The following is a 26,565-nucleotide window of genomic DNA, read 5'->3' on the forward strand; positions in this document are numbered from 1 at the left end:
GTAAAAATGTATTATTAGAACGCGATCTTACAGTTTTATCTCTCTGTTCAAATAAAATGATAGAGGTCTGCCGTTGTGCGCTCATTGTGCAGAAACTACTAGATAAAGTTTGATAAATTATTCTTAATTTTACCCTTTAGATGATTGGTTCATATCTAAAAAAAAAAACCACGAAATCTTCATATAATACACTAGCGACCCGCCCTCGCTTCGCTTCGGAAACATTAAAACACACATGAAACCAAAAAAATAAAATAAATAAAAATTAAAAAAAAGTAGCCTATGTTCATCAGGGACAATGCCGGCTTCTAATGAAAAAAGAATTTTTCAAATCGGTCCAGTAGTTTCGGAGCCTATTCGAAACAAACAAACAAACAAATCTTTCCTCTTTATAATATTAGTATAGAAAATATTAAAACACAAAGTTTATAAACGCGTTTACAAGTAGTACCTAATAGATGGCGTTATTAGTTTTCTAAATCGAGTTATGGTGAGCTTACTTAAATATGAAAATGAATTTTCATGCGTCCACTAAGCTCACTCAAACAAGGTTGTAGCCACCGTGATCCATTAGCAAACTGTTATCAAGTAAGTATATATCATCAATGAAGAAGTCAATTAGGCATATAAAATATTATTGGAATCTCTATATATAAAAATGAATAGCTGTTCGTTAGTTTCGCTAAAACTTGAGAACGGCTGGTCCGATTTATCTAATTTTGGTCTTGAATTATTTGTGTAAGTCCAGGCAAGGTTTAAAAGGTAGATAAATGTGAAAATGCTCGAAATTAAATAAAAATAACCGTCCCGCGTCGGACGGATTCCTTTTATTTGTTTTAAGCTTATTTTAAACAAAAGCTTAGGTCTTTTATATATCGATTGAGGCACTACGAAGTATGCCGGGTCAGCTAGTATTTTATAATTACCGATAGTTCTTTAAAGGTATATTTAGTGTTTTCGTGCTATGAACAGACATTACTGGCATTTACGGGAACAATACACCCTTTAAGTGTGTAAGTCTATGTCTACGCACAATTTGATTTGAGCTGTATGCTCTCTTAAAGGCAGGGCTTTATACACATTCGCTCTTAAGCAAATCGATATACATATTGAAAAAATCACAATTGATCGAAATCCTGTCTATATCCAATTTAAGGAGACCAGAACTTTTTAATAGTGCATTCTACTCGGGACAATCCAAGAACCTTTAATCATCATTGGGTCCGTGTAAAAAAATACCTGCTTAAGATAATTTCCTCGAAGACTCAACACCCGAAACGTGCTGAACCACTCAGACCCTTCCAATTCTTTCACTGCCGCTATGCTATTATTGTCTAAATATAGATCGGCCAATCTCTTGTAATGTGAATTCTGAACAATAGATCTGATTGTATCAATCTGAAACAAAGGTTTTATTACGAAATTAGTTTTTCAGTCCCTACGAATATTTTCGTTCGATTTCTACATTTTTAGCACGGTTCCACAAAATGCGAAGGCCTTTGGTGTCTTCAACAATTTATTCTTTACAAGTAAGTAATTTTAATTTTTTTTTCACTTTTTTTTTCTTCGGTACCTATTACTGAGCTGACTCTGTCATTCAACGACTTATTCGCTTGAATTTCGCGTGACACAGGATTCTTTTCAATGATTTCTTAGGAAGACGAGCATAAAACAAACTTAATAGTCACTGTCACTCATTGATATTAGTAATTCACAACGATAAGCTACTTTCATCATTTGGTAGACAGCGGCTTGGTTCTGCCCCAGGCATTGCCGACATCCATAAGCGACGGTAACTACCCACGATCAGGCCGTTTATACGTCTATCTACAAGTACAATAAAAAAAAATACTGCTTACCAATTAGTATTTTTTTAAATCACGCCTGGTTTCAAATTCACTTTAGAAAACCCATTTACTGTAAATATTGGCTACGATAATAACGATATGCTCTGCTAACTTAAAATATGTTTAACTTTTGTTAAGATTACATTAATTTGTCAGTAAACATCTGCTAAAGGGCCATCCAAATAAAAATGTAGGCAAAAATGATATTACGATATTTCCTCAACACACAATAAGGTAGGAAGAAATAAATTGTACGAACCAATGAACATGCTAGTATCATTAGCGCGGCTGTCATTTCTGAGTATATAGAATTCAGGTAATGTGTATGTTTTGTTAGAAATATTAATTTGATCATATTTTCATCTAATGGACAAATATTTCTCCGGAATTGCTCGTGGTCAATACCACATGAGAACTTTATATTTTACACTTTAGTTTTAAACTTTAGTTATATATTTTTTTTGTTTATTTGCTCATATTCTATGTTATGTGTTGTATATGTCATAGTTCCGACATCATTTCCTCGATGGTGTTAAAACTTTACTTTTTTTTTATATTGATGTCACCAGTATGCATGCGGTAGAAGCATAGACCTTGGTAGAAGACGCGCAATACATTTTGAGAAAATTTTGTTTCTGATAATATTGCGTGAAAGTTACATTGAAGCAGGATCTGTAATATTTAGGTTCCGAAAATACGGAATAAAATAGTTGCCTTTTTAGGGAAAAGACAAACGATGAGTTTTTGAAACGAGAGACTAGAAGGTGGAATGATAATTTTGAAGTCGTCGTGGCCTAAAGGATAAGACGTCCGGTGCATTCGTATGTTATCTCCCGTACAATATCTCCCGTTATCATACTACTTCATTAGGTCTAATTTTCTCGCGTTAGGACCAATCTTACTTAATATTTTTTTTTTTTTAATAATATCTTACTTACATATATTGTACATGTTCGAATCCCGCAGGCGGGTACCAATTTTTTAAATGAAATACGTACGAAATTAACAAATATTCACGATTAATTTCCACGGTGAAGGAATAACATCGTGTAATAAAAATCAAACCCTCAAAATTATAATTTGCGTAATTACTGGTGGTAGTAGGACCTCTTGTAAGTCCGCACGGGTAGGTACCACCACCCCGCCTATTTCTGCCGTGAAGCAGTAATGCGTTTCGGTTTGAAGGGTGGGGTAGTCGTTGTAACTATACTTGAGACCTTAGAACTTATATCTCAAGGTGGATGGCGCATTTAGGTTGTAAATGTCTATGGGCTCCAGTTACCACTTAATACCAGGTGGTCCACCCATCAAAGCAATAAAAAAAAAACAAAAAAAAAACCAACGACTAAGAAAATCGCGTAGTTCCTGCACTGTGGCTATAGGAGAGGGCCATTGTATCCGTATTCGCATAAAATGATATCTCGATTAAAATTTCTCTCATTATACAGTCAACAATGAATGAATCAATCTGTGTTCTAATTAAACAAAAGGTTGTTTTGTTGTGAATACATTAAAACAAAGGAATAAAGTTATTAATTTAGATTTTAATTTGATTTGTTTGTTATGTGAAATAGCATTTGTATCTGTAAAATGTAACGAGGACTAAAACCTTACTTGGAAATATATTTAATGCCCTTTTATATGGCAACTATTATATGAAATTATATTAAATCGTAACAGACATAGCGTTCATTTTATTTCATTATCAGGCACTAACAAATGTTAGTACCAATCACCTTCAAATGGGTCATACTTCACAGCGTGAATGAATCAAACATTTTTTTTTATTGCTCAGATGGGTAGAAGAGCTCACAGCCCACCTGATATTAAGTGGTTACTGGAGCCCATAGACATCTACAACGTAAATGCGCCACACACCTTGAGATATAAGTTCTAAGGTCTCAGTATAGTTACAACGGATGCCCCACCCTTCAAACCGAAACGCATTACTGCTTCACGGCAGATATGAGTGGGGTGGTGGTACCTACCCTGAGTGCTACTGCGAATCCCAAAAGTGTTTCGGGTGACCACATATGGCAATTTGGGGACCAGAAGACCCAAGAGCATTATATGTGTACTGCTCTACGCAAAAGAACACTGCAGAGCAGTCTGCTACGGGCAAGTTCTGTCTTATAGAAGGATCGGAAGGGGATTGTTGAGCGACAGAGATTTTACGCCGCTTTAACTCTATATATAGAGAGAGGAAATTTGTATTCTCCGCCTATCGCCACCAACACCTAGCTGGCGACTTCTTACAGACCCAAAAAAAGCACTGAACACGATCCCTTAAAAGAGATATCTAGATTACCAAACTCTGCCAATGCCGGTCCCAAGCCTGGATGAGAAAAGAGGAGGGTTGATTTGGAGTTCGACCTTTTCACTGTAAAACAGTCAACGAATGTCTGGCGGCGGTTAATTAGCCGTACCCAAATAAGACTTCATAAACCAAAATCACCACCGTGGAAGGACGCGGGACGCCCCACCATGTGTATTTTCCCAAGAAAGCCACATGAGGCCACGACCGTCAGCATTGAGGATTATCGATGCAAGGAGGGAGATAACCAGTATGATTATCTGGAAGCAACACTTTTAATTCAGGTTGAACAATATTCTAGCACTCAAATTTTGTCGTACCGTGTTACCTTGTTGCCCTCAAGGCGGAGTGTTGTAACACTGGGCGGGAGTGACGCAGGTGCTGCGGTGAGCTGCTTATCGGAACAGTCCACTGTAATTAACGGTATGATAGCTCCGCGAGGGTCAGACACCACGTGCGTCATGATGCACGTGCATGGATCTGGACAGGTCTCCCGCATCGTCTAAAACATTAATATCAAATTAAGGCTAAGTTTGCCTAATTATAGGAGTTATCTGATAGAATATCTCATAAGAATATGAAAATTAAATGTTCAGTGCTTTTAAAATTGACCAACGTTCTGTTATCAAATTGAACCTTCACTAATTTGGTGACATCTTCGATCAACAATTGTTGATCGAAGGGTGACATACAAAGAGAGGTAGGAATGTATACTTAGTTAAGTCCGAAATTATTTTACGTCCGAAAATATATTTTTTTATAAATATTGATACTCAACATGAATTCCACGGTTACATCGTCTAATAAAGACCGCAAAATTGATAAATTCACAAGTAGTCTTTTTTTCGTTTTTCCTACCTACGCTGATAGTCTTGAGAGGCTATTTCAGCTTCTTCTTGACGTGTAGGTGAGCTCACGGGGCTCAAACCGGGTGTGTTGCTAACACTGGCCCTAGCAAGAGCAGTGCTTCGCAGAATCTACCACCAGATCTGAAACGCGACCCACAGAAGATCCGGCGAGAAACTCAGTGGGCTGTGTCTATGGGTTAATTCACTCGACGAGGACGGTGACCGGCTAATAATCAAGATAGATCATATTGTAAGGTCGCAGGGGTAGTTTCAACTAACCCTACCTATTTCTGCCGTGAAACATTCATGCGTTTGAATTCAAAGTAACCGTGAAACAGCAGCTATAAACAAATATAAATTGAGACTATATATGTTGTAGTTTTCGCAATATACAAGAAATGTTCATTAAGTACCTACACAAAATGTGAAAGAAGATTTATTACTTGAAACAAACCACTTTATTGAAGACATTAAAAGCTTTAAGTAAAGCTTTTCCCTAAAACAATTCTACTTAAGAAAACCCTTGACAATTTAAGGATTTTCCTAAACGGAAAATGTAAAAAATACCCTGTAAAATCAAATTATTTCATTGGGTATATTTTAATAGCTCGTTATTAGAGCAAATTTAGCTTGGTTGAATTATAGACCTTACAAGTGCAAAGCAGAGTTCAGCAAAGGTTCTCACCACCAGCCTCAACTTCGTACCGAAATGGTAAACACTGCTTCAATATTTAAGTATATTATTACAATATCATCATGACTCAACTTACCACTGTATAATATGTAGGCTTTTTGTGTTTTACATACATTTTATTATTTACATTTGGAAAAAGGCAAGTTTTTTGTCGATTCTTCTCAGTAAGAAAATTGAATTCCGAATTTGTAATAAAGACACGACTATCTGAATGCTATAATAAAAACCAGGTTAAATATAAATTACGGTTTTTTTACATCATGTTTTACTACTAAAATGCACACATATCGACTTAACCATAACGATGAACAAAAATCAAAATTTTTGCGTGTCTAAAAACTCAATATGTTGCACAAGAAAATTACAACGCATTATTGGATTACAGAAAAAAATATTGGCACCCCCAGAGATTTCATAAAACAAAATTCATGTTAAAATTTTTAAAAGCAAAATAGGGAAAAACAAAGTTGGACAAACGCAAATTAATTACCGTAAATAACAAAGTTATAAAATTTTTTGAAACAATGTACATTTTGATTAAAATCAAAAGTAAAGTAAGTCTTCTTTTAAAGGAAATTTCTAGATTTTATAAAATTCCTAATTAGATGAATAGACTACTTTAAACAAAACTTAAGTACGAAAAATAATATAAAAAGTTTGGTTTTTTTTGTTGCTTAGATGGGTGGACGAGCTCACAGCCCACCTGGTGTTAATTGGTTACCGGAGCCCGTAGACATCTACAACGTAAATGCGCCATTAACCTTGAGATATAAGTTCTAAGGTCTCAGGTAGAGTTACAACGGCTGCCCCACCCTTCAAATGCTTCAGAAATAGGCAGGGTGGTGGTACCTATCCGTGCGGACTCACAAGAGGCCCTACCACCAGTGTAAAAAAAAGAAATTAATGCGGTACAGTTTAAATAAAGGTCTAGTAGTAATAACACTTTATTAGTAAAGATGAGCAACCGAATTTTTTTAGGAAAGATGGATAACTTGTGGCCCGAATACCTTTCTAGTTTCATCAGGGTGAGCTGGTGATACCTAGTTTGATAGATAGCTGGTATGCAGCAGGGATGGAATTTGCTAACATATGCCCGAACGCCTCCGTAGGAGACTTAAAAGCTCAAGGCCAGCTACTTCGCGAATTCATCTACTACGAGATCAGAATGGCGACCTGCTGAGAACTTCCAGCGAGAAAATCAACGGGCTTATTTCAAATCGAGTTCGACGAGTACGTTTCCGGGTCCCTATGCCTGCTCCTGATAGAGTTGCAAGCGTCTAATATTTATGTTAGTGGATCGGGTAAATCCGTAAGGACATGTCTAGAGCTTCGACGGTGACTAGCTCCTGAATGAGCCGGATTCGGGGAGTAGTAGTCAGCGGTGGCCTCGATAAAGCGGCTTTCAGGACGCATCGTCTTATCTAAGTAGCTTTCCTACGCTGACTTCAGGCAGCCGAACTCAAAACCTGCCTAATGTTAAGGGAATATATCTGACACTTTAATGTAAATGCGTTAAAGATTGTGGTTAAAAGCGTTAGTATCCACGCTTTTAACCACAATCTTTGAACATTATTTATCAAACCAGATCGATGGTACCATATTATATGGTACACGTACATATATGTACATATAATATGTTTCGTTATGATAAAATTAATAATTACTGTTTGAAGTGAGTGAAAAATTTCATAAAAATATTCCAGAACAATCCATAAATGTCAAAAATGCCACGCTAGTACAATATATTTTTACACGATTCCAAATAAAACGTTGACACATCGAATCAAAAGTAATATTGCTGATTACTGCACTTATCTACTTACACCACCTGATCCACTTATTGTGCTTGCATACAAACGTCACCATGCGTAATGTCAGCACAATATTCCCGCCACAGCAGCACAATCGATTGCGACATTATTTAATTTTTCTACGAAATTTGATCATAACATATTTATTTAAACTAGAGATCCCGTAGTAGTCGAAATTCGACTATAATTAATTGGAATTGTAAGTTTGTACACTATTATGATTGTATTTTATACTTCTATAATCACAAATTTCGCCAAGGGTACACATAAAAAATATTAATAAAGACTAAACAATATTTAATCTATTCTCAATTTGACCACAGACGTAAAGAACAAAAGTTTGACAATAAATGGTATGCATGCGTGTGTGCGTCAAATACATGGTATGTAGTGTGTGTAATGTTTTCTTTATTGATTTAATGTATCTTTTATGCATTATTTTTAAAAAATATTAGCATTGTGCACTTCTTCTCTATATTCTCTATAAGTGTGGAAAATTTCATACTCCTCCGTCCGCGCAATTTTCGTAAAAAGGGATACAAAGTTTTTGCTTCACTTATTAATATATAGATAGACAGAGACAAAACAGTTAAGTTATATTTTCTCCTCTGCTTGTCAATAGATTTTCTTTCATGATTTAGTTTTGAAAAGCTTAATCTGTTAATCAATAAAAAAAGTAGATGTAGACAGTTTTTCTTCTGCAAAAAAGGCAAATGGTAGAGGTATCAAAATACATAACATACATCCATTTTTTACTAGTGGTAAGGACCTCTTGTGAGTCCGCGCGGGTAGGTACCACCACCGTGCCTATTTCTGACGTGAAGCAGTAATACGTTTCGGTTTGAAGGGTAGGGCAGCCGTTGTAACTATAGGTACTTGAAGTAGATGTCTATGAGCTCCAGTAATCACTTAAAACCAGGTGGGCTGTGAGCTCGTCCACCCATCTAAGCAATAAAAAAAAAGATAAATAAATTCACTTAAAGATAGAGGTCTCAGTTATTATGTTCGAATTTCGATTCATTATATTCGATATTAATAATACCGACTCTATATTGTAATTTAAGTTCAAATATAACCTTAAATTGGTTCGCATGATTGTTTTGCGCTAGAAAAATATATTACCGTGGTACTAACTCTAATTAAAACACTACTGCTATAAACGAATGATATAAACTATTGAACAGCCATGTAAAAGTAAAGTATGAAACTACAAAACCCCTGGGTCAATAACGTATTTTTGACAAAACGCATAAAACGCATCAAAACTCATTAATAAGCAGCATTTGAAATGCATACTGTGATCAGAAACTACAAATATAGAAAGAAGCGAAACTTATTAACAAACAACAAATACAAGACAGGTCTTTAAACATTTGAACTTACATAATCCATTAGTGAGGACCAGCTATCAAAAGCGGGATCGGGATTATCTAAATATTTGAGGAAAATTCATTGAGAGCACTCCTATCCTATCAAGTGAGCATACACGGAAATCTGAGGGTAAATTCCTTCAAACAAGAAAATTAGTAGAAACTATCAGGCTTGAATATCAGCTCAAGTCACTGAACATATTATTATATTAAAACCGAAGTCTGAAATAATCTGTTACAGGGGCATCAATACATTTCAAGATGATTGCTTTTGGCTACATTAAACTTCCGTGCGAACTGGCTACGCGTGATCGATAAGGTAACATGGAGCTAGTTTGATGATTAACCCAAAAAGTGGACAACAAAACACAACAAATCTAATCTAACTTATGATCATTGGATTCGTCGGAATGAAGGCTGGATTTTTAACAGATATTTAGAAAATCGCGAAGAGTGCGTTTACCCTGTTTTTTACTAAGCATTTTTAAATGGGGGAATAATATAATAACAGAACACTCGAAAGAAAATTAATTGTTTGGTAACATTAATTAATATGTAGTATCGATTCATCCGAACGATTTTTGTTAATTTCAAACTAATAAATGTTTCTCAAACTATTAAGTTAGTGATAAGAAAAAATATTATACTTTGCTAAAGTCCGTTTTAATTAAAAGCTTTTTTCATAAAAAATTTTTGAAAGCTATCACCTCTCAAGCTTGAAATTTAATCAATACCTGACTATTCCTTTAAGAGTCATCCTTAATCATGCACATTTTTCCTTCGTAAAAGCGGCGCTACAGGGCACGACACGATGACCCACGGGTCGAGATTCCGATCAGGTAGATTCATTCGCGAAGCAGCTACTCTTGAGTTGTTAGGTCTCCCTTGGAGACGCTCGGGTAGGTTGTAACAAATCCCACCCCTCCTGGCTGAGCCATTGCTCGCCCACCTGTTCTTGTGAAACTGGAAAAGCCTCCGGGCCACCGGTAATCTCTCAATAATAAATAAAAAAAATGATGACGCACTTATTATAGCCGCCTCTAACTACATATATACCCGAACCAGCGACGGGGCAACGCAAACCCGCCGTCGCCTATAACATGTCATATCCGATATACGATCGTCCGGATCCTCTCTCAGTGCTTTTAGGATCTGTTCACCGTTCTCGTCGAATACAACGAGGAGTTAGTTCTACGTACAACATAACCCATAGACACAATCCACTGAGTTTCTCATCGGATCTCCTCAGTGGCTCGAGATTCCGATCCGGTAATTCAGTGAAGCACTGCTCTTGCTACGGCTAGTGTTAGCAAATTCTCTCAGATTTAGCCCGTGAGCTCACGTACCCGTCCGCGTGATGGAATAGAATTAAACCCGATTTTTCAACCGATACCGCAACCAGAACTTTCGCTAAAAGTGTGAAGTGCTCTTCTCCCGTTAGCCAATGAGAAACTATTAGGGAACCCTCCTGTTGGAGAAGACGAGAACTTGAAGAACATCGGGTGAGTTGTTTTTTGTTGTTTTTTTTGTTAAGACAGATAAAATATTTTAAATATGTGAAACGTTAGTAAGATTGGTCCTAACGCAAGACAATTAGACCTAATGAAGTACAACGATAACAGAAGATTTTGTTACTTAATGAATACCCACATAATTCTCAGAACTTGCCGACGAGATTAGGTTTATTTCATTAATTAGCCCATATCGTAAGGCGCAAACAAATTATTTAACGTCCAATCTGGTGCAGTGTGTGGTTATCGCTAGCCAAACAAGATTTTTTTCGTCGAAGACGGTTTTCTTGTATGTTAAAATTTTCACCATTTACGTTTTTTTTTATTACCTGGATGGTCTGATGAGCTCATGGCCCACCTGGTGTTAAGTGGTTTCCGGAGCCCTTGGACACCAACAACGTAAATGCCGAAGACATGAGTTCTAGGTCTGAGTTTTTACAGTACACCGGCTACCCCACCCTTGAAATCGAAACGCATTACTGATTTATGGCAGAAATAGACAGGGTGATGGTACCTACCCGTGTGGACTCATAAGACGTCCACCCAAATGTTTAAAATCAAATGAATTAAAACTCTGAACCAATAATTCACACACTTTTCACGAAAAAAGTAATCCGTAAAATCCATTTTCCATTTATACATTTTCCATCCATTCCAAATACACTGAAATCCACAGATTGTATAATACATAGGTAGAAACAGATATTGAGACTATTTACAAATGTTAGTTATCTTCAATAATTTGTTTGCGCATTACGTTATGGCCGAATAAATCTTAAGAATGTTTCTAAGCGATTATGGAAATAAAAGTAATCTCGTCGGCAAGGTATGAGAAGTATGTGCGAAATTCATTAAGCAACAAAATCTCCTGTTATCGTTGTACTTTATTATGTTTAATTTTGTCGCGGTAGGACCAATCTTACTTACATATATTCGACATATTTAACACGTTCTCTGCCAACGCGGTCAGTGCTGACCGTCAGCGAATTTTCCCTTTAGGCCTATTAAAAATCATATTAAAAATCACTGACCGACACGGCCCGGACAGGAAACTGCGTTTTTTCTCTCGGCATAGAACGTGTTAAGACATTTTATGGGCCTTAAAAAAAAACAACTTTCTACAATACCAACTACTCGTAGTAGGTATGTTTGGAAATGTAATATTTCACTATGAACCATTAGACCATTATTAACCATTACCAAACATTTAAAATGAATTACTATAATGGTACCTACCCGTGTCGACTTGTAATAATAATAATAATAATAATAATAAATATCAACGGGGACAAGTCATGGTCATCTGGCCCTAACATAGGATTCCCTGTACTATGGGAACCAGAGACTAATGTGCATACTTATATATTTATATAGATACAGATATAGATATTAAATACTCAAACAATGAGCGAATGAACCTGCTCTTACATAAATGTTTAACCGATATGGAAATGGAGCTCACGGCCCTCCCAATATTGCACTAAATACTGTTATTGCTGCTGGTATTTTTATAAATTTATAAATTTTGCGCCTTTTTTACAACACGATTCTTTCAAACTACAAAAAAAATTGAAACATAATACAAAAAAAGATGGTAAACAACGTTTTACTACCAGCATTAAGTATTAGCAGTATTAGCATAAAGCTATTACTTTTATCCAGCCCTTTATGACATTATACTTAAGTTTTTCAATGAACGGAACGCTCATTAATAACTTACCTTAATAATATCCATGACTTTGTGCAACGGTTTCCCCCGATACAGTTTTTGGTAACACACAAGATCGTAATAGTCCGTGATACGGCTCTTAGTAGTACCATTTGGCTCCTCCATTGCGAGCCAGTCCAAGCCACCGTCACTGCAATCCCACTTGTTTCCTAAAATGAAAATCTAATTGAACTGTTGGAATAAATATTAGTACAAATCAAATACCTCGCATATGCTAATGCTATCGGCATATTTTAGTTATTTCCTATTCATTAAATTTTAAGACAATAATTAATGAATTAACAATTCATTTTCGTAATTGAAAATCTAAATTTAAGTAATTCTTAATAATAATAAAATACAAAACAAACCAAACCAAGTAACCAAAAACGAATGAAGTACAATAAACATTAAAAGAAAAAACAGAAGTCCGCTGTGTGACTCGCTCCAATGATTATACAACTGTAGATATAGTTCAAGGAGGGTTGACATATGGCAGGCGTCCGGTCGCAAAACTAATGCCAAATTCCTGAGCAACAAGATAAAAGGACAGACTGTGACTACCACACGTTGCCCTAAATACGTCATTACAGATCCTCCCGATCTATTAACGGTGCTTTTAGGTACCCCAAGCATCCGTCACCGTCTTCGTCGAACCCGTCGCTTGCGACGAAGGGCTCGACGAGTGAATTAACCCATAGACACAGCCCACTGAGTTTCTCGCCGGATCTTCTCAGTGGGTCGCGTTTCAGATCCGGTGGTAGAATTTGCGATACACTGCTCTCGTTAGGGCCAGTATCAGCAATACTCCCGGTTTGAGCCTCGTGAGCTCACCTACACGTCAAGTGAAGCTGAAATAGCCTCTCAAGGCTATCAGCATAGGTAGAAAAAAAAAACACGTTATGTGGCACGAAGAGAAAGAATGAATGAATAAATGAATAATTCCTACGTCACACTTGTGATTCTTTGTAACTGGGACATGTAAATTATGAGAATCAATTAATTACTGTGTGTAAGTATGTTACTCTTTTAATAAAATGAGGAAAGTTCTTTGCTGTCGTCAACTGAATATAAAGCTCCGAGTCAGGCTACTCATGTGCTATATCTGGCCTATCGTCATGTATGGTTGCGAAACGTGGACCCTGAAAGAGGACACTACAAGACGCCTACAGGCATTCGAGATGTGGTGCTACCGTCGCATGTTACGCATTGGTTGGACGCAGAGGGTCAGGAACGAAACCGTGCTTCAGCGCGTTCATATGTCCCGGAAAATGCTGCCTGCTATCAAAAAGCGCAAGATAGAGTATCTCGGCCACGTGCTCAGGAACGATCGATACATGCTGCTCCAGCTGATAATTAGGGGCAAAGTGGACGGAAAGAGACGTGCTGGGCGAAGAAAGAAATCATGGCTCCGGAATATCCGGCAGTGGACCGGTATTGCCTCCGTCGAACAGCTGTTCCGGCTGGCTGCAGATAAAAACGAATATAGAAAGCTAACGGCCAACCTTCAGGATTGAAGAGGCACTGGAAGAAGAAGAAGTGTAAGTATGATTGTATATTGGTATGAAAAATTTATAGTGATTTCATATCTTAAGTAAACTAAATTATATTATACGGAATTAAGTATATTTACTGTAGAATAAAAATATATTTCCTCTTCAATAACGTGCGTAATGGTTTAGTCTATCTTGATAGAGCACTCTAGATATAGTTAATAGTACACCACAACATTGCTGCTGTATCTTTTTCAGATTTTCTGTAGATAAAATAGTTGTCTCGAAGAGATCGATTTTAGGGATAAGACCCACCCTGTTGACTGTTTTTGGTGTTAATTATGTTTTGGTGTCTAATAAAATATATTCGCTCTCTCTAATTACTTTGATTATCGCTCGACTATAAAACTACTGTGACCTATACGAATCTACTGTGACCACTACAAAGCAATATTTTTGTAGAAGCTTAAATCCAAAATAAACTATATGGGTTTACTGTGACGGATATTCTTGACATCCTCGAAGTAAAGGTCTCTTTTTTCCTACCTACGCTGATAGCCTTGAGAGGCTATTTCAGCTTCACCTTGACGTGTAGGTGAGCTCGCGGGGCTCAAAACGGAAGTGTTGCTAACACTGACCCTAGCAAGAGCAGTGCTTCGCACAATCTACCACGGGATCATAAACGGGACCCACTGAGAAAATCCGGCGAGAAACTCAGTGGGTTGTGTCTATGGGTTAACTTACTCGTCGAGACCTTCGTCGCAAGCGACGGGTTCGACGAGGACGGTGACCGGAAGGTATCAATAATAAGGTATCATTATATGCAGGACCACCATATATGTATGTAATAAAATATCCATATATCTAATGAAATAACCCCGAAAACTGCACATACACAGTAAATAGGTTGAAAATTTTCCTCGAATTCCATTTTTAAAATAGATGCCGTTCACATTCTAATGACGCACATCTGTTTAAAATTGAATAGGTATCGACATTCGCAAAATCTAGAAATTGACTATTAACAGTATTTTTACGAAGCATTAATTTCACTTTGATCGTGGTTAACGTTGCGTTCGTGTAAACGCCGTTTCCGATTTACATTCGTTTTGTTTAGTGCTTCATAAAGTTACGTCAAAGGAAAAACAGTGTTTCGGAAACGAGGTTTTATCACAAGTAAAAGGCTTTTATTACGGCTTTCGAATTGCGTCCCTTTTTATTGTAGGTATTATTGTTTTTGAAAGAAAATTTGTACGTCAGATATTATTTTTCATATATTTTGTTTCGCGATAGCTTCGCGATTGTTTCGAAACTTTCGATTTTAAACCTTAATCTCTAATAGTAGCTATCGTGGAGTTATACTAAAACAAAAACCATAAGCGTACTGACCAAATTTTCAAGAAAATCTTGCATTTATACAAGTTCTAAACAATAATATTCAGACCGTCGATTTACCGAGCAATAACATTCTCTCGAGAAAGATATTTTCTTTTGTTTCGTAAAGCCCTTACAAACACAAACTTGTAAAACGATACCCAAATGAGTAGTACAAAACCACCGGTAATCAGGTTCACTAATGATCACATGAACGAGGCGATCGAATTCAATAAATGACGTAACATTTAGGAACAATATCGTTGACTCCCGATGTAACAATGTAAACAAGTATTTTTTTGCAGTAAGCTTACCTGCAAATGGTATGAGCAAAAATATCCAAAAAAACTAACATCTATGTGTTTTTTTTTATTGATGACAGCCCACCTGGTGTTAAGTGGTTACTGAAGCCCATAGACATATACAACGTAAATGCGCCACTCACCTTGAGATATAAGTTCTAAGGTCTCAGTATAGTTACAACGGCTGCCCCACCCTTCAAACCGAAACGTATTACTGCTGCACGGCAGAAATAGGCAGGGCGGTGGTACCTACCCGTGCGGACTCACAAGAGGTCCTACCACCAGTAAAAAATGTATGTGTGTATGTACGTTTACAAAAATCAGGGGTAGTGTTGTGTACAGCGGCAATTAAAGAAAAAGGTAAACAATTTACATGCGCTTCCTAGACAGACAATTAGACAATTAACAGAACAAAAATGCCTTCATTTTTGATACAGAAACAAATATTACTTCTTAAGAATTTAAACCTACTTCACCCAACATACTTGTGTCAGCAACAGTTTCTAATAATAGAATAATTAATCCTGGAACCGAAACTTTATCTTAATTACTTTTTACAGTTATCTTAAGTACATTTTATTTATCATTTCTTAAATGGATAGATAAGTAGGTATTGGATGGAAAAAGTATGGATTACTTAGTTAGCAATTTATCAAAAGCTCATCTTAATTATCTCTACCTTGGTGGATATCATGTAGATTAAGCAGAGTCAAAATTCAGATGATTTACTCATCTCACAGTTCACTTTTTATTAAGTTACTGTTACTGGTACATTTAGTTACAGGAGCGTATAAATATGACAACATGAATGCCGGCGCCGCCCTAATAAATGTCAAAAGAGCTTTGTATCACTAAATCTCAGTACCGCTTAGTAATCGATTAGATTCTTCATTTCTCTGAACATTTCGAACTGATAAATAATCTCCCGAAACCACAGGCACCCGGAAATTATGGTCAACGATGAGAGATTAAACACGATTGTAATTTTCATCTTAAAGAAATTAAAGTTTTGCAAACTGTTTATTATATATATATATATATATATATATATATATATATATATATATATATATATATATATATATATATATATATATATATATATATATATATATAAATCCCGTAACTCTTTTGGCAACCTTTCATTTTCCAACCTTCTGACAACCACCACTTCTAATAAACTTAGAGCAAAATGAATCATGTATATTAACGTATTAACGAATATGAAACTGACTATGTAACTCGAAATTCACCTTGTCGCAATATCCTAGAAAATACTAATATACTAATATCAATATTCTTCGCAGTACTTTTGACCACCAAACTACATTGGTGTACTTACCCCATCCGCGTATATTTAAATATATTACTAATCAATTCACTACAGATAAGTCTACCGTTTTTTTGGAAATAAATTGGAACTCTGTATATTGTTCCGCATACTTAATTCATTCCTACAAACGTCGGACTTCCTCCCATTAGCGTGTACTTCTGACATGTCCATTTACTGACAAAATATACTACCATTCACAGGTCTTATAATTGTCGAAAGCCATGTGCAGTCAATTATCAAAGTTATGAAAATAATGTACTTAATGCCATAATTGTTCAGTAGGAGAAACAGATAAACTACTTTGAAAAATCTACATTAAGGTTTACCCTAAAATATTGTCAGACATCATAAATTTGTTCTATTAAGTTCCTTTTTGAGAGAAGCGAAGTCCCTCCGCAGATCCGGAGGTTCCAAACGATCCGTGAGAACGGGATTATCGACAATCCGAACGGCCCTCTTCTGTATGGAGTCAAATGGAAGAAGCTGGTATTTGGGAGCTCCAGCCCAGAGATGGGAACAGTACTCCACGCGAGGCCGGACTTGTGCTTTATAAAGCAAAAGTATTTGTCCAGGCGTGAAGTATCGCTTCGCTCTGTTGAGGACTCCCAGCATTTTGGACGCCATCTTGGCTTTGCCCTCCTAATGACTCCGAAGCTGGACATCGCTCGAAATGTCGACTCCAAGTATTCCGATACTCGTGAAAGGTTTCAGGGATACTTGGAATTGTGGCACCACGACAAAGGGGTCCTTCTTCGCAGTGAACGCGCAAACTTGTCTTTAACGGGTTGAATTGAACTAAGTTCGATTCACTCCACTCGGAGATTCGCCCCGGAGAGCTCTCCACTTCAGAGACAAGCTTAGATCGTCTCTCTTGCACAACGCTCTGTGAAAGACTCTAATGGCCGATATATCGCGCATCCCCCGTGCCGTCATCTGCATAGCAATGCATGCCATCAATAGATGTCATTGATATACAGGATGAAAAGCGTGGGGAAGGGCACCGAACCTTGTGGAACACCAGCGTTAATGGTCATGGTATCGGAGCAGCCACCGTCTAGAACGACCGTGATGCTCCGCCCATCCAAAAAGCTAGCGATCCACTTGTAGAGTCCCTTGGGAATACCGTAAGATGGTAGCTTCGACAGAAGTGCCCTATGCCAGACCCTGTCGAAGGCCTTCGTGATAAGAAGCTCACAGAAAGAGCCTCGCCCTTGCTCTCCAAGACTTTAGCCCACCTGTAAGTAAGGTATACAAGAAGGTCGCCGGCTGAGCGACCGTGACGGAAACCGTATTGTCGGTCATTTCAGGAGTTGTGTATTTATTACTCGCTCCATCACCTTGGAAAGCAAGGAAGTTATTGCGATAAGCCTATAGCTCGATGGGTCCGACTGGTCACTCTTCTTGGGGATATGATGGATGTGGGTGGTTTTCCATGAAGACGGGACCCTGTTAGTTAGTACTATACGAGAGGCGATACAAACGCGTTAGCGTAGGTGTCAACTTAGGGGCGTAGGTTTTCAAAACCATTGCAGGGATGCAATCTGGCCCTCTCGACTTATGGACGTCCAGGGCCTGCAGCTCCCGCCTGACTGCACACTGTCTAAAGCAGATCTCAGGCAGAGAGCTATCACACCAGGGGATGTTGGGTGGTGTGGCGCCCCGGTCATCCATAGTGGAGTTCGTCGTCGTCGAATGTAGTCGTCGTGGCCTAATGGATAAGACGTCTGGTGCATACGTGTTGAGGCGATGCACCGATGTTCGAATCTCAGGCGGGTACCAATTTTTCTAATGAAATACGTACTCAACAATTGTTCACGATTGACTTCCACGGTGAAGGAATAACATCGTGTAATAAAAATCAAACCCGCAAAATTATAATTTGCGTAATTACTGGTGGTAGGACCTCTCGTGAGTCCGCACGGGTAGGTACCACCACCCTGTCTATTTCTGCCGTGAAGCAGTAATGCGTTTCGGTTTGAAGGGTGGGGCAGCCGTTGTAACTATACTTGAGACCTTACAACTTATATCAAGGTGGGTGGCGCATTTACATTGTAAATGTCTATGGGCTCCAGTAACAACATCAGGTGGGCTGTGAGCTCGTCCACTCATCTAAGCAATAAATAAATAAATAAATAAAAAGTTCGAGGCGAAGAATTTGACCAGAACGTTAGCCTTCTCTTTCGCACTATGGGCCAGACTGTCATCGACTTTACGTAGTGGTGGGAGACAAGACCTGCAGAAGTCGCCTTCTGCAGCCTTAGCCAGCGATCAGAAAGCACGGCTCCCAGAGGGATAGCCTTTCAGTGGCTTACCAATTCTGGCAACGTTCTCCGAATTCGCCTTGGCAATAGTTCTCATATAGGACCTAGAGGTGGCGTTAAATTTCCGCCTCTCCTCCGAAATGTCGGGGTCCTGGCATCTCCTAGCATCATTCCATGCCGCGTATGCGGACCGCTTGAGGTGTGCAGCATCCCTGCTAGGTTTATTATACCAGGGTTTGCTGCGACCCCCAACGGGCACCTCAGAAGAAGGAATGAATAATTCCATCCCCTGAAGCACCACGTTTTCAAGCCGGTCTGCACAGACGTCAGGATCATCGGAGGAAAAGCAGAGGCGCCCCCATGGGTAGGATGCGTAAAATTCACGCATTCCGTCCCAATCTGCTAACCTGTACCGCCAAACTCTTCGAAACCCGGTCATCATTCGACGACTAGGGCGAGAGAGTGGTATCGCAGTACGGATATGGCAGTGATCAGACGATCCAAGTGGAGCGTCGACCACCACACTATCCAGCTGGGTGAGATGTCAGCAGAAGGTCCAACAAAGAAGGCTCGTGCCTCTCAATGTCTGGGACACGGGTGGGCTGTGTCACCAGCTGAGTGAGGCCGTAGAACAAAGCGAAATCGTAGGCTGCCCGACTCGGGAGGTCAGTGGTTCTGGACCCCAACCACTCGTGGTGATGAGCGTTAAAGTCACCAAGGACCACCACCTCCGCAGATGGGCACTGCTCAAGCAGCAAGACGTAACCTTTTTTTAATTTATTTTTGTGTGTTTGTGGTATTTAATACGCTTTTATTAGCTTCAGACGTATGTATGTTTGGAACGGAATCTTTGAACATGATTTTCAAAACGCCGGATTAACTCAAAATTTGGTATACTTATTAAGGACCGATGACAATTCAATATTAAAATAAAATTGAAAACATTGAAATTCAACTAAAAAATAAAAAATAATAGTTTAAAAAAACTAACAAAATACGCTTTTATAGAAACCCAACTAAAAAATAGAAAATAAATTTTAATAAATTTGAAAAATAGTGTAAGAAAAAATGATTTTATTGTAAAAAAAGCGTGCAGTGTTTCATATGTGGGAGGAAATGTTCCACTTTTCTCCCTTGGTGCACAATGTACTAATTTGTGAATGTACTTGAATTAACATTAGAATTCAATGTGAAATTCGCTCTTTTTTCAAGATTATTTTCGTCACAAATTTCTGTTGCCACCTGTACCTGCAGATTTAGTTATGTTTAAGACCTTGAGTTTAAATAATTTATTTGTTAAGAATGTGACAGGAGGCAGCTAGCACACTGCCATATTAGAAAATCATATCCAAATACCTATTTTATTATTATTAATAATAATAATATATTAATTATTTATTATAATTTAGTATAATCATCAAGTCTTGGTTCAGAAGTGTTGAAATTAATCTGAATCTGAAATTAATGTTTCGAGCATTAATGAGAAAACGAAAGAGACTTGTTATGACTATTCGATTCTTGATTTTCGCTGTAGTTATTTAAATATGATTTTTGTTATTTTACGAATCAAAATCCGAAATAAGGTGACACCTAGTAATCTGCAAAGTTTCAGTGTCACAGGAATTTGAGGGTGATTTATTTCTTCTACACAAGAAATCTTAGCGCATAAACAGCGACTAGAATATTATAATGCCGGCTGTTATAATATTATCCGTTTCTCGTTTGCTTTTTATCCATTTTGATTATAAACAAAAGAGAATTAACCACTAATCAATCTGTAGAAGTAAACCTAGATGAACCTAGCTTGATAATTACAGTCACATTCATCAGGTGTATAATGATCATATATGGTATAATTGCAAATATGACACCAAAAAATCTTTTTTAGTAAAAAAAATATCAATATCAATGTACCGACCGTAATACCGAAATAATTACTAGTACTACTATTAATAAGTGGGTTACACCCACGACACGCACGTTATAATAAGTACATAGTTTTGTATAATTTGAATCCGAAGTGAATAGTCGGCAACGTCACGTTGTTCACAAGCGAAATTTAGAGCTGGCTGGCGACGCCAAATCATCGGTATGGTAAAAGCCAATATACAGCGCTACGTATACACACCCTCTGGCGGCACCGCTCGACACTGCGATATGCTTTTCCAAACGTTTCTGAGGCAATTTGGTGACCATCTCAAAAATTGATATAGTAACCATAACTCCATCTACAGTTGATTGGTGTAAAAAATATTGAGAAACAAAGTGGCGACCGCATATTGGTCGCCAAATGTCGGTGGTCGCCACTTTAAATGTACTTTTGTGTTCATTGGATGCCAAAAGTGTTACAGGATATATATATATATATATATATATATATATAAATTGGAATATTATAGTAATATATATATATATATATATATATATATATTACTATAATATTTGCTACGACCAGCTAGGACCAGCTTTATACTTTAGCATGAAAACAAAATTAATCCATTTGAGTCACAACCCTGAGTAATAAGGAAAGCGACACAAGGAGAGAGAGTTTAATTAACATAGTAATAAACCTTAACAAATGGGCGATACGCGAACAAAATCATACTTAGTGTGACGTACCAATTAAAGTATGACTTACTATGAAAAGTGGATTATTTTTTTCACAGTTGTAAATATTCGTAATTTAGTCTAGATTTTGATTTAGCACCTAACAAATGTTCCAAACCAGAACGTATGTCGTTACGCCTATAAACATAATGGTCACTGTTTGGGGGTCTTATGCCAGTATGATTTATCATGGATTCATTAGTCTGGTTCTAACAAAGCGTATTGTATGTTGTGTGTGTATACTCCAGAACTAAATAACAATAACTCACAACCCCCTGATCAATTTGTGGCTTAGCAGACTTCTTGAAAGGCAGAAATGCATCGATAGCATGCCTGAATACTTTATATAAGCACAATTATTGAAAAAAATATAGATACAATGATATCGACTCCGGTTTTTGTAAATAATATTATCTCGCTACGTTAATCGGCAAAAAAAACTGCTGTCGAAATAAATTCCTTATGATGAAGATTAACACAAAAAGCTTCAGATTTATACAACTTCCATGATATTTATTCGACCGTGAATAATGATGTTTCTACCTGTGGGAAATGGCATGTGATAATGATCCAACATATAACTAACTTTATCCTTGTTTTTCTCTATCTCTTCGTTAATCTAATAATTAGATGTTTTATTATATTACTAGCTGTACCCGTCCGCTTCGCTGGGCATTTAAAATTAACATTATTGTTTCTCACCCCCACAAAGATTCTCATCATTAACGCCCCCGCAACTGGGTAGGGAGTCCAACACTCATATAAATATTAGCCTATCCATTAAGTACATGTATTTTCTACATGGATACCAAGTTTCAAGTCAATCGGATGCATGGTTCAGTAGTTATAACGGATCATCCGTAAAAACCACTGTAGATTTATATATTAGTATAGATTTGATCCAATCTTATTGAACATTTAAAATTATTTACGCGGACAGCATACTGGTCGTAACCCCGGGAGAGACTACCGAAAGTCTGCCCGTCTAGCTTACGCAGGTATGGCATTCGTCGTCGGGAGGCTCTGAAGGCTGGGGGCTCGACGTGAAGCTGGAGAAAACCCAGGTTGTTTCACGAGCCTCGGCAAGTGCCGCCGCCGGGCACCTACTTTGTGATAGCGGGCGTCCGCGTCGAGATCTGGGAACGTGTTCTTAAAAATCAATAAAATTGAAGTCCGCGCAGTAATAAAATATCTCTGGTTGAAAACTTTAAAACGGAGCAGGTAAATCAAGACTTGAAAACAACATTAGGGGTTCATGCTCCTGGATATTCGACGCCTGCGCGTTGGTATACTGAGTTCAAGCCAGAAAAAACTTCCATTAACAGCGAACCCCACACGGGATGCACTACTTTCGTAGTGACAGACAACCGATTAAAAAAAGTGGAAAACATTGTCTTGGCGGATGTGGGTATGAGAAAAGTGTCAGCGCACTGGATGTCCAGAATGCTTTCTAACGCGCAGAAAAGGAAGATCAAGAATTGTACAAAGCTGTTTGAGTTTATTACACAAGATCATAACCCATTTTATGACTCGAATCATAACTATAGACAAAATATGGCTTCATCATTATAACCCTGAAACAAAAAAAAAACAGTCCATAACTTGAAAGAGAGCGTCATCTTCAATTTGGATAAAATAAATAGCGTTTCCATACGCCACTGTTCCATCATTCCAAAGGGCTGTTTTTCTGGGACAGGCAAAGAGTGGTGATGATGGAATACTTTAATCATGGAGCCACTATTATGGGGATTATGTACGCAGGACAGATAACAAAGTTGCTTGAGGAAATACGCAAGCAACGGCGTTTCAAATTCGCTAAAGTTATTTTGTTTGGCAAAGATAACGTCCCCGCGCACAAGTTCAGAGTTACCATGGCTGACATTCTAGGAGCTGGATTCGAATTGATGAAACATCCTCCATTTTAAAGTCGATGTGGGCTAAAGGTTTAAGATGCCTGGTACAGTCGTATCAAGCGATGAAATGGTGTTCGAATCCCGCAGCCAAGGACAAACTTTTCTAATGAAATACGTACTAACAATAGTTGACAATTGACTTTCACAGCGAAAAAATAACAACGTGTATTAAAAATCAAACCCGCAAAATTATAATTTGCATAATTACTGGTGGTAAGACGTCTTGTGAGTCCGCATGAGTAGGTAGGTTCTATGAATATTCATTTACACATATGATAATATATTATCTACCAGCCAATAAAAGCCCCGTTACAGAATTGGCTCGGCCGTACCCGATGTTTTACTTTTTAGAGTATCTGTAAATTCTTTTTATTTTTAGAGCATAATCTGACTTGTTTCAATGACCTTTTAAATTGACATTTAGTTAGTTGTAAATTGAAAAATAAAAATGTGCGAAATGATCACTTACAAATTTACTTATTAATTTATTTTTGATCTGAAATGAACAATTGGAAATAGCTTTGATATAACGAAAAGTTGGGCAAATATCTCAAAGGTCCAAATGATGGGGAACAAAATTGAGATCTGCTATGACCCTGTTTTAGAACGTTTAGCACTTCTGAATAAATAAATACAACTTCTGTTAACTTGTTCTTGTTCGCAATTGAGTTTTGATCACTAGGTATTTGAATTTTGCCAAATTAAAACCAAAGGGCAAGTTTTCTTTTAGAACATTTTAATGAAATATCCTACTGTTAAGTAATATACTATATTAGTAATATTTAAAAGAACTATAGGTAAAGTAGATAAAAAGGAAGTAACAGAGGTAGAAGTAACTGTAGTCGTCGTGGCCTAAAGGATAAGACGTCCGATGCATACGTATCTAGCGATGCACCGGTGTTCGAATCCCGCAGGCGAGTACCAATTTCTCTAATGAAATACGTATTTAACAAATGTTCACGATTGACTTCCACGGTGAAGGAATAACTTCGTGTAATAAAAATCAAACCCGCAAAAATTATAATTTGCGTAATTACTGGTGGTAGGACTTCTTGTGAGTCCGCCCGGATGGGTACAACCACCCTGCCTATTTCTGCCGTGACGCAGTAATGCGTTTCGGTATGAAGGGTGGGGCAGCCGTTGTAACTTACTTGAGACCTTAGAACTTATATCTCAAGGTGGGTGGCGCATTTACGTTGTGGATGTCTATGGGCTCCAGTAACCACGTAGAACCAGGTGGACTGTGAGATCGTCCACACATCTAAGCAATAAAAAAAACCTCTTTCTTTAGCCTCTTTCAAATTAAAAGCATTCATCTTAATCTTTAATGGCATCGGCTATGACACAAATGACCAGATCACAAAATATAAATGAAATTGGCGAAACTTACCACTTAACCGAACTCGCTCTAGAACCGGTGATCCAATCAATAGTTGTGCTTTCATGTGTCTTAACATGTTACTCCTAAGGTCCATCTCTCGCAAATTTACCATGTGGTTCACCGTTTCCGGAGGTATCTCCCAAAGAGATGACAAACCGTGCATCGTTATTTTCTGAGAATAAGAAGAAGAATAAGTATGTTAAGAATCGATAAGACTTAAAAAAAAATTATGCGACTTTCATATGCGAACGAGTTCACGTCTCACTTAGTGGTTACCGGAGTTCATAGATATCATATATTTTCATTTGATTTTTTTTTCCTACCTATGCTGATAGCGTTGAGAGGCTATTTCAGCTTCGCCCTAATATGTAGGTGAGCTCACGGGGCTCAAACCGGAGTGTTGCTAACACTGGCCCTAGCAAGAGCAGTGTTATCAGAATCTACCACCGAATCGGAAACGCGACCCACTGAGAAGATCCAGTGAGAAACTCAGTGGGCTGTATCTATTGGTTAATTCCCTCGTCGAGCCCTTCGTCGGCGACGGAATCGGCGAGGACGGTGACCGGTACTACCTAAAAGTACCGTTAATGGATCTGGAGGATCCGTAATGACGTGATTTGGGCATTTGATTATATGCGCCTGCATACTAACAATCTTAGATTCAAAATGTACACACCTAGGTACCAGTGGCATTAAAATCGTATAAGTCTTTTATCTTCGCATACTTCGTTTGGCCAGCCATATATTTTAAAAAAAACACGTTAATTTTGGACCCAAAATAATCGTCAAAATCATGTAGAACTTTTTTCACTAAACAGGGCTTTTCAACAACTATTTCCTGTAGTACGCGGCATAAATATAGGACCGTATAAACTTTGCATTGAAGCAGTAGCCAGACACTGTTTCTAATACATTAATAGAATAGTTTAGTTTTCATTACCATTAATTTAATTACGGTTTAATTGAATTTCCAAAAGGAATTCCCTATTATAGAAAGGCATTTATATTATTATGAAATATATTTGGACGATAAATATAAACGTTAATAATAACTTATACACGTAGGCAGCAGCTTCTTCGAAATACCTAGTACCGAAGTACCGAGACGTCTGACAGTGATCGAATTATCTCAAGAAACTACAAAAACTACAATCTTATTCGAAGCAATTTTATACATTTTAGGAAATACCGACTAGATTACAAAGAAGACTCACAAAATAATTCACGAGAAACTACTCGGTTGTGAGACACAGTAACTAAAACACAGAACTATAAGTAATATTGTGAATTATCTTTGCGAGTGTACTAGGCCTTATATCGTATTCCATTAATAGAACCAAAGGCACCTTATATTCTTTCCTAAGGTTCGTTCGTGAAAATCGGCTTGAGAATGAAAATGTCATAAAGAGGCATAGCTATTTTCGTATGCATGTAACATAATTTGCTATGTAACTTCTAACAGTATGCTAGTAAATTACGAAAATATTTAAAAAACGATTACTTCTATTCTTAACAAAACTTATTTTCAGTGTAAACTATATTAAAACCTATATTTCCGGTAATTTGTGCGAAAAAAACAACCATTTAGATTGAAGATGACTAAAAATCTACTGTATTAATTAGAACATCATCATTGAACCTCTATCCGTAAAAAATGTCGCACAGTAAGAGGAGGGGCTTCCTTCTCCTCACAGTACCTGTAAACTAAATAATCAGTTGCGCTGCGTTGCTTATTCAATTAGATATGTCAAAATGTAAATATTAAGAGAAATTCTTAATAATAATAATCAATGAGAAT

General features: G+C 37.5%; 1 protein-coding gene across 4 annotated transcripts in view; it reads right to left on the reverse strand.

Moving 5' to 3' along the window:
• Window positions 1-26,565, reverse strand: part of LOC101744481 (protein singed wings 2) — a 46,146-nt gene that overhangs the window by 3,288 nt on the left and 16,293 nt on the right. For 3 of the 4 annotated variants that reach the window (XM_062669718.1, XM_038012603.2, XM_062669719.1), the window contains 4 exons: window positions 24,777-24,939; window positions 12,116-12,273; window positions 4,490-4,663; window positions 1,240-1,398 (listed from right to left, as the gene is read on the reverse strand). In XM_062669718.1, the coding sequence (XP_062525702.1) occupies window positions 1,240-1,398; window positions 4,490-4,663; window positions 12,116-12,273; window positions 24,777-24,939 (654 nt within the window). The remainder of the gene's footprint in view (window positions 1-1,239; window positions 1,399-4,489; window positions 4,664-12,115; window positions 12,274-24,776; window positions 24,940-26,565) is intronic. The other variant, XM_038012604.2, reaches the window with a different exon arrangement.

The sequence above is a fragment of the Bombyx mori genome, chromosome 8, assembly GCF_030269925.1.
Source record: "Bombyx mori chromosome 8, ASM3026992v2".
Classification (NCBI taxonomy): Eukaryota; Metazoa; Arthropoda; class Insecta; order Lepidoptera; family Bombycidae; genus Bombyx; species Bombyx mori.